Source organism: Pseudorca crassidens, chromosome 2 (genome assembly GCF_039906515.1).
Source record: "Pseudorca crassidens isolate mPseCra1 chromosome 2, mPseCra1.hap1, whole genome shotgun sequence".
NCBI classification, from domain to species: Eukaryota; Metazoa; Chordata; class Mammalia; order Artiodactyla; family Delphinidae; genus Pseudorca; species Pseudorca crassidens.
In genome coordinates, this window is record NC_090297.1 from 39,334,397 (window position 1) to 39,349,264 (window position 14,868).

The 14,868-nt window shown below is 48.7% G+C and overlaps 1 protein-coding gene and 1 long non-coding RNA gene across 3 annotated transcripts in view; one reads left to right on the forward strand and one right to left on the reverse strand.

The window, feature by feature from the left end:
• TRABD2B (TraB domain containing 2B) overlaps window positions 1–1,319 on the reverse strand; it is a 219,822-nt gene extending 218,503 nt beyond the window's left edge. Inside the window, exon 1 of the mRNA XM_067726063.1 lies at window positions 798–1,319. Coding sequence (XP_067582164.1) covers window positions 798–899 — 102 coding nt within the window. The 5' untranslated portion in view covers window positions 900–1,319. The remainder of the gene's footprint in view (window positions 1–797) is intronic.
• LOC137218709 (uncharacterized) lies at window positions 302–14,282 on the forward strand. 2 transcript variants are annotated; one of them, XR_010940826.1, is made up of 5 exons: window positions 302–707; window positions 1,855–2,092; window positions 2,254–2,515; window positions 3,216–3,485; window positions 9,089–14,282. It is a non-coding gene; the product is annotated as an uncharacterized lncRNA (long non-coding RNA). The 2 variants fall into 2 exon arrangements; XR_010940825.1 differs by lacking the exon at window positions 9,089–14,282 and having other exon boundaries at window positions 3,216–4,371.
• The last annotated feature ends 586 nt before the right edge of the window (window positions 14,283–14,868 follow it).

The following is a 14,868-nucleotide window of genomic DNA, read 5'->3' on the forward strand; positions in this document are numbered from 1 at the left end:
ACGACACTGGAGGTGCACCTTGCCCAAGGTCAACTAAGAGCGCAGCCAGTGAGGACCCTACACAAACTTTTCCTGGTCCCTGGCCTCCAATTCAGAGTTATTTTCCATGCGTTAATTTACACTTTGAGGGAGAGAGACTGAGGGCAATCAAGGGATTCCTGAGTTTGGAAGAAAAATGAGGAGAATTAGTAATTACTCAACCCCCCAAGGAAACATTAGGCCAGCATGTCCTGGCACTTCCCTTCCTCTCCTCTGGAATCTTCCTCCTTTTTGTGAAATCGGGGCACTTGGGAGAGTGGGTGCTGGGGCCTGGGCTGGAGAGGGAGAAAGTTTGCCTTAGGTCAAGGGTGGGGACCAGGGGGGAGAGGGAAGCCTGCAAGGGGTCTGAGCGTGTAAGAATGAGAGGAAGGGGCAGAGAAGAGAAGGGCAAGGAATGGTAGAAACAGTCAGAAATGAGAAGAGAGGAACCAGAGGGTAAGGACAGGCTAAAAGTAAGAAAGAGGGGAGTCAAAAAGGGCACAGAGAGGAAAGGTCCAAGCAGGACCGAAAGTCGAGGAGAGCCCGAGAGCGTCAGCGTTTGGAGAAGGAGCTGGAGAAGGAGCGCCCCAACTCGCCTCCCCGGACGCAGCTGGAGCCCCGGCGGCAGAAGCCAGGGAAGGGCGCCCGAGGCTGCGCCCGGCGGGCGGAGGTGGAGCGGGTGGGCCGAGGTGGGTGCGGAAGGTAGGACCCCCCAAACCATCGTCCCCGCAGGGCTGTAGTGGCCGGCCGGGAGAGTGGCCGGGCGGGCGCTCGCTCACCGATCCGGGCGGCCGGCACTGTCCTGCGTCCGGGGGCTGCGGGCGGGCGCGGGCGGTGGCGAGGAGGGCGGCGAGCAACGGCCCCGCCAGGGCGGCGTGCATCCTGCCGGGGCCCGCGGGGCACGGGGGACCCTTCTGGGCGGCGCCCCTCAGCTGGGCGGGCAGCCCCCGGCTGGGCACGGAGGTTCCTCTGGAGCGCGGGGCTCCAGACACGGGATGCCGGGAGCCCTCTGGGGCGTGGCTGGATGTCCCTGCCGGACCTGGGGGGTCCCTCTGGGGCGGGGCTCCGTCTGTTGCAAGAGGGGGATCCTCTGGGGCGGGGCCCTTTGGCCGGGACGCGCAGCCGGGTTGGCCGAGCCCCAGGGTTGTGAGAGCGCGCGGGGTTGCCGAGGCGCGCGGAGGTCCCGGAGCTGCGTCGCGGTCCAGGGGCGCGCGGGGTTCTCGGGGTAGTACCGGGACGGCGGTCGCGCGGGGTCGCGGGGTTATGCTGGGGACCCGGGGCGCGCAACGGTCCCAGGGGTGCGCGGCGCTCCAGGGGGCGCGCGGGGGGACAAGTGCGGCGGCGGGCGCGGCGGGGTCGGGGGTCGGGTCTGGGGCGCCCGGTGGCCCCCGAGCGGGGCTCAGAGGGGCGGCGGGCGGCCGCGCGGCCGTTGCCCGGGCTCCGCCATGCTGCTCCGCGGCCGGGAGGGAGGGAGAGAGGAGGGCGGGAGAGCGGCGCGGAGCCGGGCCGAGCGGGGGGCTGGGGCCGCCGGGGCGGGGGGAGGGGAGGACCCGGCGCGGGGGGCGGGGGGCGGGGGGCCGGGGCCGCGCCGGGCCGGGCCGCAGGGAGTCGGGGAGAGCTCCGCGCCCGGGCGCGGCGAGGCGGGGTCTGATGGGCATGGCAGGCGCTCGCTCGCTCCTCTCCTGCTCCCTAGCTCGCTCCCTCACACGCGGGCGGAGGGAGGCGAAGCCCGCAGCAGCCACTTCCCAACTTTCCAAACTTCCCAGCGCAACTTTTTCCTCTCCTCCCCTGCCCGCGCCTCCTCCTCCCCCTTCCCCTTCCCCTTCCCCTCTCCAGCTCCCCGCGGGCCGCAGCTTCAGCGCGCGGCCGCCAGAGGGCGACCGGGCCGAGGCCCGAAGGGCCAACTTTAATCCGGCTGCGCGTTGGATGCGGACTGGCCCGGCAGCGACAAATGTGGGGAGATGGACCAGACAGGTCCTGGAGGAGTGAACAGCGAGAGAGGAGAAAGGCAGGCGTGGACAAGCGCTCCCAGACTGGCTGGAAGGCAGCACTCAAAAGAAACCCAGGGAAGCTGGTATTTACAAATTTTTATCAAGTCCCTGTTCCCAACGCCGGCATGCGGTTTAGTAGGTGTTCTGCAGACACTAGGTGCATTGAAACAAAACAACAAAATAATCTTCCTCAGAATTTCTTGAGACTTACCATTTAAATAATCTATTTCTTTGGACCACACAGGATCCTGGTGAGGGGTCCTGGAAGGGCAAGGATTCATATCCCAGTTCCTTAGACCATAAGAATTGAAAGAGCCCTTAAAACCAGCTTCCTTCTGTTCTGGAGAGGCAAATGAAACTTACAGAAGACCAAGAGGCAAGATCCAAGCTTCTGGACCGTTTCCAGCCAATGGGGAAACTGAGTCATGGGCACCACCGCTTACTTGTGTTGCGAAGAGTTCACTGACTCTTCCTATACTGATGATAGAGACTGAAGGATGAACGAGGTAGGATTGTTAGAGCCCACAGCCCACAGAGGCAGGTAGACGGGGACAGACATGCAAAGAGGTGATTCAAATATAGACGATGAGTGCCAGGAGAGACGGAAGCACAGAGAAATGGGAACAGAGAGGGAAGTCTCCTCACACAGCCCTGGGGCCCAGGGAAGACTCCCAGGGGTGACCCTGAAGGATAAGTCAGGGCAGCTGAGGAAAGGAGCAGCTGCCCGGGCGGAGAGGTGAGAGGGTGCGGGTGCCTGCAGGGTTCTTCTAGCAGGTAGGCATGGCTGGAGCAGAAACCCAGCAGCAGGAGCTGAAGTTGTGTCTTCTGGACTGGCTGGAGTGTTTGTACTTTATAGGTACTAGGTGATGGGGAATCGTTGCAAGATTTGAAGTAGAGGGTGGCTGGAGCCTTTTAGGAGCCCTGGATTGGAGGGGGCAAGCTGGAAGCAGAGACCAGTGGGGAGATGGGCGGTCAGTGGAGAGGTCCCGGACTCCCAGGTCTCCCAACCCTCCCATTCAAGTCTTCAGGCAGCAGATGGAGCAACTGGAGAATGGCCACTGGAGAAGCTGGGCAAGGATGACCAGCTGGGCTGCAGGGGCTGAAAGGCTTCCAGAGCCTGCAACCTGGGTCTTTGAGGGGAACACGGAAGGAAAGGAGAGGATACCAGAGACTTTCAGGCTGACCCTGAGATTGCCATTTCTGCAGGTCAGAAATAATGACTGTGCGCAGTTTCATCTGGTTCCACCTGCTGGGTGTCCGCGCCACCTCGACTCTTTGCTATGCACACTTCTGGTGACAGATGCAGATCAGGCCAGTGGGCCCAGATGGTGCAAGAGGACAGTGCGGCTCCGTGCTTCCAACACACAGCGCTCTGAGAACTGCAGCTGTGACCAAAGAGAGGTCCTTTAAAGAGCCTCCACTCCTCAAGGCTCCAAAACTCCCTACAGAGCCACCACTCCCCATGATGAGGACGAGGTGAAAAGCTTGGGAGGTGGGAGGAGAATTTAACTCCACTGAGAGGGAGTGTAATGGTCTTCATGGGGAACTAGAACATAAGGGAGACAGCGGGTAAGAAAGGACCTGATCAAATTAAAAACGAATCCATATAATTAAAGTGATGGTGCACGTGACTATGTGTATGATTTTTAAAATGTTCCAGGCCTTTGTTCCTGAAGTTATAAATGTTTCATCGACTAACTTTCACAAGTGCCAGCTATGACTTCCTCCTCCACGGTCCTTTCCTATGGCTGTGTGACCAGTGTCCAAACAGTTAACCTCTCTGTGCCTCTCTTGCTTCATCCAGCTTCCTGTCCTCACTACTTTTCTGAGTCAATGTGGGCAATAATCCTTTAGAATCTCCACCGGTATGGTTACTGATATTGTTAATGAGATGCAAGAACAAACAGGTTTTTCCACTCGTGGGTACATAATACCCAAGAGAACTGAAAGCATCCGTCCACACAAAAACTTGTACACAGATGTTGATAGAAGCACTATTCAGAATAGCTAAAGGGGAGAGCCAACCCAAATGTCCAGCAACTGATGAATGGATATATAAAATGTGGTATATTCATACGATGGAATACTATTTGGCCATAAAAAATAATGAAGTGCTGATACATGCCACAATATGGCTCAGTCTTGAAAAGATTATGCTAAATAAAAGAAGCCAGTTACAAAAGGACATATATAATATGATTCCATTTATAGGAAACGTCAAGAATAGGCAAACGTATAGAGGCAGACAGGCGGTCAGTGGTTGCTTAGGGCCAGGAGGCATGGAGAGATTGGGGACCGTGGCTAAAGGCGATTGCATTTTTTTGGGTAATAATGAAAATAGTCTAAAATTGATTGTGGTGATGGTTGCACAACTCTGTGACTATACTAAAAAAAACATTAAATTGTATAGTTTAAATGGATGAATTGTATGGTATGTGAATTATATTTCCATAAAGTTGTTACCCCAAAAAAAGAACAAACATGTTTGAGGCCCCTGGAGAGGGTGCTCCCCAAGAACAAGGGTTTCCGTGTTTTCAAAGAATTTTTTCTCCCACCTAGTATTATATCGAGAGCAGCCCCTGACGAGCAGTCTTAAAGTCCTAGAGATTCCCCGTGCTGCTGCTAACAGCTTCTGAGCGGCTTCTGGTAGTTCAGCTGTCCTGGCTGGACCTCAGTTGCCCTGTCTTCAGATGAACAGCTCAGGGAGCAGATACCCTTAAGGTCTTCTGCCCTCAACACTACAGTCCAGAGTTCCATGGCCTCCACCTGCCCAGGGGCCTGTAGGCAGGATGGGAAGGGGCACAGGGCTCAGGAGGCAGGCGGTGGACTCAGATGCCTGTCTTCTCTCCCGGATCACATCCGGCCCACTTTCCTTTTACTGCATTTTAATTAAGTTGTTCAATCAGACGGGTACCAGGAATCTGTAGGCCGTAACAGCCGGGACAGGAACAGAAGCCTTGTTGTGGAACTAAACCAACAAAGTCTGCCTCTTGGGCAGATCCAGGAGCCCTGGTTCTGCCGAAGGGCATCTCTCAGGCAGGGAGATGAGGGGCTCCCCAAAGGAGAAGCTTTGTTCTGGGCCTGAAGGCTGCCTTCTCGACCGGCCATAGCCTGGGCTGTGGGCCACACTGGTATTTTCCAGTGGACCTGGCCTGGCCTGACTCCCAGCTTCCACTCCTGTCCCAGATGTGCCGACCTCCCACCCGCGCCCAGGCTCTGTCTCCCACCGCCGCTCCCCCGGTCTTAGTGGGTTAGAAGTTAATCCTTGATGGTTGAAGGTCATGATGTCCTTGGGGGGTGGGAAAGAAGGGAAGAGGATTCTAGGACCATGCAGAAGTTAGTAGTGCTTAACACAGTCTAGAGTGATGGAGAGAACCAGAAAAAAAGGCATCTGCTGAGATGATTCCTAAAAGGACATTCCCTTACAAGAGTGGGGAAACACACACGCCATCATAGAAGTACAACAGAGGATTAGGCTTGCCATACAAGATGGTATTTGTTAAAAACAGAAAGTTCTACTAGATCCAGCCCAATGGGAGAGGAGGACACAGAGGAATCAGCCCAGGAGTCTGTCCTCAGGGAGCTTGCCACCCAGAGACTGAGACAGAGGTACCCACAAACAGGGTGCTTTGGGAAACAGATGGGGGGTGGGGGAGAGCAGCAACCTTAGGAGAGAAGAAAGTGGGGCTTAGGAGAGAGAAGGTCAGCAAAGGTCTTTGCCAAGAAGGTGACGTTTGAGTTGGTCTCTAGGGATGAGCAGGACTTGGACAGGGAGTGTGAGGAAAGGAAGGTTGCTTCAGACAGTGGGAACAGTGTGTGCAAAGGCAGGGAGTTGTGTTTGGCCTACTGGGAGCTCTGTAAACAATGATGGGGGAGCTAGAACATGAGAGCGATTGGGGAAGATCAGAAATAAGACTGCACCGAGAAGGGCCATGCATGACCCTTAGAAAGCCCTTCATCTTGCCCTTCAGAGGATATAATCGTCTTAGCTTGCTCTCCATAAATGGTGCCAATGGAGGGTGGCTGGCATATCCGTTTCCAGATGAGGCGTGTTCACAGCCTGATGTGTGCAGCCATCAGTGATAGAACAGTGACATGCATTGACTCTGCCAACTCACAAATACTTATGGGGCCCCATGTGTATTGTAGTGTCTAGGCCTGAAGGAATACAGTCCTGACCTCTGCCTACTTGCAGTTATTGAACCATATTCAGGTGACTAGTTAAAATGCATTTCAGTGCCAGGTGAGTCATGCAGTATCATAAAAGTCCTGGAGAAGCCAGTGAGAGCTGGACAAGGGCATTAATCCGGGAGGAGTGGGATTTGAATTTGGCTGTGCGGGAAAGTAGGATTTAAATAGGTGGAAAGAGACTTGCTTGCAATCCAGTGAAGGGGAATGATGAAAGCCAAGGGGTAGAGGTGGGTCAGGACCTAGGAAATTCTGACTGAAGAAGAGGGGTGATATTAAGAATGGGCTGGAGTGAGGCGAGGTGGCACGGGCCAGGTGTTGGCAAGTGAAGGAGGAATGGGAACTGGGGATTATCTTAGACCAATTCGGTGCCAGACCCTTCAGCTAAAGGATCTCAGCAACACTGTGGGACATATATTTTTACCCCCATTTTATTTATTTGTTTGTTTGGTTGGTTGTGCCCAGTCTTAGTTGCAGCAGGCGGACCCCTTAGTTGCGGCTCGCAGGCTCCTTAGTTGCGGCATGCACGTGGGATCTAGTTCCCTGACCAGGGATCAAACCCGGGCCCCCTACATTGGGAGCCCGGAGTCTTCTCCACTGCGCCACCAGGGAAGTCCCTTTACCCCCATTTTAAAAATGAGGCAACTGAGTCTCAGAGGGCACACACGGCACACTCAAACTACACAGCTGATACTTAGAAGGCCTGGGTTGTCTAGTTCTTCCTACTAAACCACTTGGTTCCTTTAAGACACCAGTGGGAAGGTGGCGCAGGTTGTATGGGCCAGACTGGGTGCGTCCTGGGAACACACACGCACAACCACTGGGGGACACGTTCACACCACACATGGCGCATCCTGGGCTGTCTCTCCCAGTCTAATTAGGACAGTGGGACATTTGTCATTTAGGGAACTTTTGCCTTTCACTTTAGCGCAAGCTGTGTGAGGCTCTGTTCCTCCATTTAGGCGTTAGTAGAAGTACAGAAAGGGAAAAAAGAAATGTGATGCTTGAAACAAAATACCCCATCGAGCTGACCACTAAATAGCATTTAGACCCCAAGTATACACACAGCTGCTTTATGTAATGAAGGCTGTGGACCATGTTCCTGGATATAAAATAACAAACCACATATAACGTTTTTCATGGCTGTGTAATTAGCACGGATCTGTGAGTGTGTGAGCCGAGCAGGCTGAGGGAAGGGGGGCTCGGACCTCTAGCACAGTGAGCTGGAGGGAAGAGCATGTGCTGTTGGGCCAGGAAGATGGGAGTTTGAATCCTTGCTCCCCACGTGGTAGCCCTAAGATCTTGGGCAACTTATTAAAACTCTGAACATTCAATTTCATATCTGTCAATAGGAGTAAAAGTATATGCCTTATAACCAATGGCTTGGCCCTTCCCGCCCCCACAGGAACATTTGGCAAGACATTTTTGGTTATCATAATTGGGAATGTGCTACTGGCACAACACCTAAGGGCCCAGTGGGCAGAGGCCGGGATGCTGTTATGACGCACAGAACGGTTCCTACAACAAAGAATGGTCGTACCTAAAATACCAGTCGTACTGAGATTGAGAAATCCTGTCCTACAGAGTTGCTGTTTCGAGGCTATAACCATTACTAACTTTTATTGAGCATTTACTGTGTGCTCAGCACTGTTCTATCACTTTATTTAAATGTGCTGCCTCTTACCTGTTCATAGTAAATCGATGAGGGAGGTACTATCGTTAACCTCACTTTACAGATCAGGAAACTGAGGCCCCAAACTTGCCCAAAGTCCCCCAGCCAGTCAGTGGTGGAGCCAGGTCTGAACCCAGAGGGTGTCACAAGCTGAACAGAACTCATGTGACTGCTTCAGTGCCTGGCATGTGGCAGTGATGGTAAAGTGGGTGAGAGGACTCGCTCATTTGTTAATGTGGCACATATGTTTTGAGAGTCGAATTGATGCTAAAGAATTGGTGAACAAATAGGCAGGGATCTGTCCACACAGGCCTTACTTTCTAGTTCATGAAGAAAAATAATAAAGAGGTAACCCAGACCAGTGGTAGAGAGGGTCTGGTGGATGCTAAAGAGTCTGCCAGGAGAGGATCTGGGGGAAGAGCATTCCCAGCAGAGGGGCTAGCCTCGGCAAAGCCTGGAGGGAGGGACCACCTTGGTGTGTTCAGGAAACAAGAGAAAATTCCAGCAAAGTCTGCCTCTTAGGGCACAGGGGGGAAATTCTAAGAGATTGCATTGGGGAGATGGGAGGGGCCAGGTGAAGTAAGGGTTTGAAGGTCAAAGTGAGGAATGGACTTCCAGCTTTACTGAGAAGCCATAGGAGGGTTTTAAAGAAAAGTAACACAATTTGATTTACATTTTTAAAAGCTGGTGCAGACTTTGGTGTGGAGGTTGGCGAGCTGGAAAGTGAGGATTTCGAGGAGCCCAGTAAGGGCACTAGGGCAGTAATCGGGGTGAGGATGGCGGTGACTCCATCCGGGGTGCTTGTAGTGAAACTGGAGGAAAGTGAGCAGATTTGGGCGGAGGACAGAGAGGGAGGAGAGGAGGTGGACATGGCCAGTTCAGGCAACTCTTTCTTGGGTTACTGTGGGAAAGAAATAGAGTGGTGTGAGAACACAGGTCAGTGGAGAGACTTAATATTACGGTCATACAGTGTCTGTATGCCGATGTGAAGGATCCGGCAGAGAGAAAGGAGTTTATGATCCCAGAGCGAGAGGAGCTCTGTGGAGACGCCCTTGAGAAGTACTAGAGAAAGCAAGAGGCTTGCGATCTAGAGACGATGTGGGGGGTCATCCTTGTTAGGACAGTTCAATCTGTTATTACAGGAGCTCGGGCAGCAAGTATGTGAATGTTGTAAATAGTTGAGAAAGCTGTTCTGAAATACTTATTTCTACTTTCTCAGAGAGAAACACCAGCGCCCTGACCTGGGCCACTGGTCAGCCCCAGCCCTGACCACCAGTCCAGACGGAGCTCTGGCCCATAGACTGGATATCTATTCCACACAACCATCTCCCTTTGTTCATAAGGGAGACCTTGGGAATGACCATGGATGACTCAATGTAACCCATCTTAACAGCTGAAAAGGCAACCTGAAGCAAAGTTCTGCAGCACCAGGACAGATCAAAAGATGAGGGCTGCCTTCAAGACAGTATCCAGAAGGGGAGTCCCCAGGACCTGTGAGAGGAGACGGTTGTTAACAGTAGAACCATTTGTGGGGAGTGTCTTAATGGGAGGAGAGCCAAGAGGCCATCAGAATGGGTCAAAATTTGGGCTTCATCAGAATGAGAGGCCCAGACTGATATAGGATGGAGAAATACTGAGACTGTCAACAAGGACTCAGCAGAGTGAAGTGTAAGTGGGTTAAGTGGGGTTATCGGTGGTTCAACTAAATCCGGGAATGCTGGGTGCTTTTGCAGGTTTTGCCTTTTATATGGGTCCTTGTAGGACCAATGTCATTTGTGCAATTAGATTTATACATTTATATGGTAATTAAGAGTTTAGAACCTTAAGATATATGCTGTATAAGAAAAAACTTCACAACTCTTAGCCGAATCCCTCAGACCTCAGTTTCCTCATTTGTGAGGTAAGAGCAGTAGTAATGCTCAACTCACAAGACGGTGGATGTGAAAGCACTTTGTGTGCTGCAAAGGGCGTGAATATTACTTTTATGATCGTTATTAATGACATTGATAAAAAGAAGCCTCAAACATATCTCCTCTCCCTCGATAAGCATTTTCACGCTCTTCTAAGAAGTTATGAAAGAGCACAAGTCATCTGCAACACGGATGCCTTATGCAAGAGGTCATGAGCGTCCAGGGCGTGGTGGCACCCAGGGCCACTGCACCGAGCATTTGGGCAGGTCGTGCCTTGCACAAGGGCACTCTCCTGAGGAGGTAAGTGGGCAGTGAAATCCAGGGGCAAGGGGCTGCATCTCTGTTTGATTCCACAAGGCACGGTACAGGCTGGGAGTGGCTCTGATGACACCCACCTGAACACTTCCTAAACTATTTCGGCTTGCTTGGCCTTAACGTACCAAATTCAGTGATGGGGAATCAGCTGACTTTCTGCCTTCAGCTACTGACATTTTCATGATGACTTTCCAATCTGTATCTCCAGATACAGAGGGTCCCTCCTCTACTTGAGTGCCCTGTTTTTCTCTCAAGCTCATCACATCCAAATTCAAACCTCCATTCTTCTCAATTCAGAATTTGGGCTGGAATCTCTACTTCTCACATTTTATGTTTGAAAGCCTTTCCATTAATCTTATTTGGATATTGCTTGTGACATTTCGTGACAAGAAGCTGACTGCCTTCTGAAATAGCCAACTCTACCTTTAAGCATCTCTTAACATTTAGAAACTTCTAGGTATTGAGCCTGCACCTGCCTACCTGCATCTTTTACTCACTAGTTGCTGGTACCCACACTTGGGATCACACAGAACGTCTTCTCCATTTTCTTAATAACAGCGATTTATAGATTGACAGGGACTAAGTTACCCTGTGTCTTATTTTCTCTCTTCCATTCCTTCTAGAAAAGGTTTTGCTTCTTTCCACTCTCCTGATCTTCATTTATAAAATTCCTGTGTCTAATGGAAGAAGCCTAAGCGTCCATTATCGGATGAATGGATAAAGAAGATGTGGTACCTATATACAATGGAATATTACTCAGCCATAAAAAAGAATGAAACAATGCCAAGTTCTTAAGAGGGTCAATTACAAGGAATATCACATATACAGGGAAAGGGTAGGTTTAGACAGAAGCTTCATGAGGATGGAGACCAATGGGAGTGGTTTTCATTTAACATTGTGCATTGCTCATATTCATGAGAGCTGGGCCTACGAGCTGCTGTGACTAACTGATGACATTGGAGCACTTTCTCTGTGCCAGGCATCTAGCTACGTGTAGAGTTAGGAGAGTTCCAGTTGTTCTCCCTCCTCACGAACACTTGGTCTTGTCCATTTTTGTAATTATAGTCATGCTAGTGGGTATGAAGTGGTATCTCACTGTGGTTTCAATTTGCATCTCTTTAATGACGAATGATGTTAAGCATCTTTTCCTGTGCTTATTTGACATTCTTATACCTTCTTTAGTGAATCATTTGTTGAAATGTTTTGCTCATTTATACCAGGCTGTTTGGCTTTTTACTGAGATGTGTTAGTTCTTTAAATATTCTGCTTTCCAGTCTTTTGTGAAACAGTTTTGCAAATATTTTCTCTCAGTACATGGCTTGTATTTTCGTTTTCTTAATAGTGTCTTTTGAAGAGCAAATTTTGAAGAAATTCAAGTTATCAATTTTTTTGTTTTATACTTTGTGCTTTTAGTGTCTTATTTAAGAAATCTTGGCCTAACCCATGGTCATTAAGATTTTCTCTCCTTTGTTTTCTTCTAGAAGTTTTATAGTTTTAGGTTTTACACTTAGGTCAGTGATCCATACTTAGTTGAATTTTTTTGAAGTGTGAGGTGAGGATCAAGGGCTTCTTTTTCTTTTTTTTTCCTTCTTTTTAGAAATGGATATCCACTGTTCCAGCACCACTTGTTGAAAACATCATCCTTTCTATATTGAATTGCCTTGGCACCTTTATCAAAAATCATTGTTTATTTATGCATGGGCCTATATTTGGACTCCGTTCTGTTCTGTTGATATAGATATCTATATTTATAGGAATGCCATACTGTCTTTATTACTATAGATTTATAATTAGTCATGAAACTGGGCAGTGTCAGTCTTTGTTCTTCATATTCATGTTTGTTTGGCTACCTTAAGTCATTTGTGTTTTCATACAAACTTCAGAATCAGGTTGTCAATGTTTGCACAAAAGCTCGCTGAGATTTGGACTGAGATTGCAATGATTCTCTAGATTCACACCTTAATAATACTGTCTTATGATCCACAAGCATGGCTAATCTCTCTTTAGTGTTTCTTTAACTTCCCCTCAGCAAGCTTTTGAGGTTTTCAGTGTATACAACCTGCATATCTTTTGTAAACTTTTCCCCTAAGTACTTCATAATTTTTGATTCTCTTATAAATAGCCTTTAAAATTTTTCAGTTTATGACTGCACTTTCCAAGTGTATAAAATACAATTCTATTTTGTATATTGTTCCTATTTCCCATAACATTGCATTTTCTATATCAATTGAAATGATCGTATGGATCTGTGATGATATCCCCTCTCAATGGCGAAACTCATCTGGGAATCACAGGGCAAGGGAGTATCGTTGATGCAATGCAGGGAAGCCAGCCTCTCAGAGCAAGAGTAGAGTAGAGAAAGGTGGGAAAAGGATCTGGAAGGGCAAACCAGCACAACACATGTGCGTGTGTGAGGGGATGTGCCTCTGAGTTCTCTATTCTATACCAATGGCGTATCTGTTCATCTGTTCTTATGCCAGTACTGTGAAGCATTAATACCATGATTTTGTATCATGTCAGTACCTGGAAAGGTGAGTTCTTCTCTCTTCATTTTTCTTTTTTCAATATTTAAAGCTTCTAGGTTAAATGTATTTGTATTCCTCCATGTACATTTTAGAGTAAGTAGATTGAGTTCTCAAAAAATCAACTGGAATTTTGATTGGCCTTGTATTAAATGTTTATATTGATTTCAGAGAAGAGATATGTTTTTAATATTAAGTCAGCCTGTCTAAGAGCAGTAATGTGTCTCTGCTTGTACAGATAATCTTCTATGTCCTATGTTAGTGTTATACTCTTTTATGTTGTGGTCCATTGTATTCTTGGTTAAATTAATTCCTGGTACTTCCTGTGTTGCTGCTACAACGAATGGTGCAAATATTTAGTGAGTGCCTCCTATGTGCAGGCCCTGTTTTGGATGCTACGGATACAGTAGTGAACATGACCTTGTCTCTGGTCTCATGGAGATGACACTACAAAAACAGACATCACACGTGTAAACAGACAAATATATGGCCACACATTGTGAAGAGCTGAAGCAAAGGCCCAGCTTTCCACCCTGGCCCTCTGCCTTCCCAGTGTCATTTCTCAGTGCTCTGTGTCACTGCTCTTACAAAGATCCCAGCTAGATGTCAGGAAAGCAGGATTTCCAGCTCCAGATCTGATTCTATCTAGCCAGTTTGTTCATCTTTAGAACGAAGAGTTGCACTACACAACCTTTTAGGACTCTTCCAGCTCTATACATCTTCTTTTGTTTCTTCCTCCTCTCCCTCTCTTGTTCTTTCTCTCTCTTTCCTTCTCTTTTTCCCTCCCCACCCCCCATCTTTCCTTCTTTCTTTCCTTCTTTCTTCCATGATTGAGTATGAAGGGAAGAATAGTATTATCTTGGGAAGAGAAACTGCTTAATTTTCTTAAAACTGTCTAGTTTTGAGTTCCGTTGATATGCTCAGACCAAATGCCCACAGTAGAACATGCAGGCGTGGCTCTTAGGAGTAGAGTCCATGCTAGAGATGGACACTTGAGAGATACACTGAAAGTCGTTATGCGAGTAAGGCCGCTTAGAGAGTGTATAAAATAAGAAAAGAGGAGGATTAAGAATAGAAACCAAGGACTGAGGCATTGAAAGTAAAGTTAGAGAGAGGAAAGGTCTTTCAGAGGAAAATTGCCATAGCTTTACTTTTATAAGACAAAGGTTTTTAATCTCCTATGAAGACACTTTGGAAGGAAGTTTGATCATTCATAATCAATCTTTTAGAATCCTTTTTACATCATCCTCACTCTGGAATAAAACTGGTCAAACTGATGGCCTTCTATGACTCGAAAGTATAGCACTTACTTCTAATGATTTTGTTAACAAGATGTTGGAGCAAGCCACCTCATTGCTCATTGCCTCAGTTTCCTCATCTAAAAAATGGGCATGACAAGGCCTGTTTGATGAGGCTGTGGTGAATGTGAAATTTGAGTCCAGGAGAGGAGGAAATGTCTATAGAATTAGGAAATATTAGTGTAACCATTCTCTGTGATAACACCAAGGGTTAAATTTGCTTTCTGTCTTTGACCTTTTTTTCCCCATCCAGTGGTTAACGTTTTTGTAAACTAGTGTTCGTTCTATTCTCACATATCTTTTCCTTCTGTCTCAGCTCTTCTGCGCTCCCCACACCCAGCAGTTGGGAGATCAGAAAGACACCATCTGCTGCTTAATAAACAGACATGTATTCGTTTATAAGCTGATTGGATCAGGGTGTCTTGAAGTCCGTGTTCTAAACGTTCATACATTCCATCACTTATCTAAGGTCACACCCAGAGGCTCTGTGGCTGGGATGAATCACAGCTGAGCTGACCATCCTTCCTGGAATCCATGGGCTGCAACGGATGTGAGTTTAGCCAAAGTGGACACCTGCCACCTACTCGGAACAGAAATGACCCCTGGGCATCACATCTTAGCCGAGTCCTCTTAGAGCCCCGATCAGCAAGCGCTGAGGATCGTGGGTGGAGCTTCTACTGAGCATCTTCTGCAGGCTCAGTACTGGGGTGCGGGCTGTGGGGATGTGGAATTAGCGTAAATCAAGAGACCTGGAGCTCCTCAGAAGGAAGGAGGATAGCCGGGGATGGCGACAGGTTTGGGACAGAAATTGAAGGCATTTCTTGGGCAGCTTGTAATTTATCTAGACCAGATTGGGATCTAGCAACCCATAATTTCCCCCAAATGAATTAATACGCTGCCTAGAGATCCAGAAACCTCTTTAGTGTCTCTGAGCTTATTGACTTCCGTTGGCTC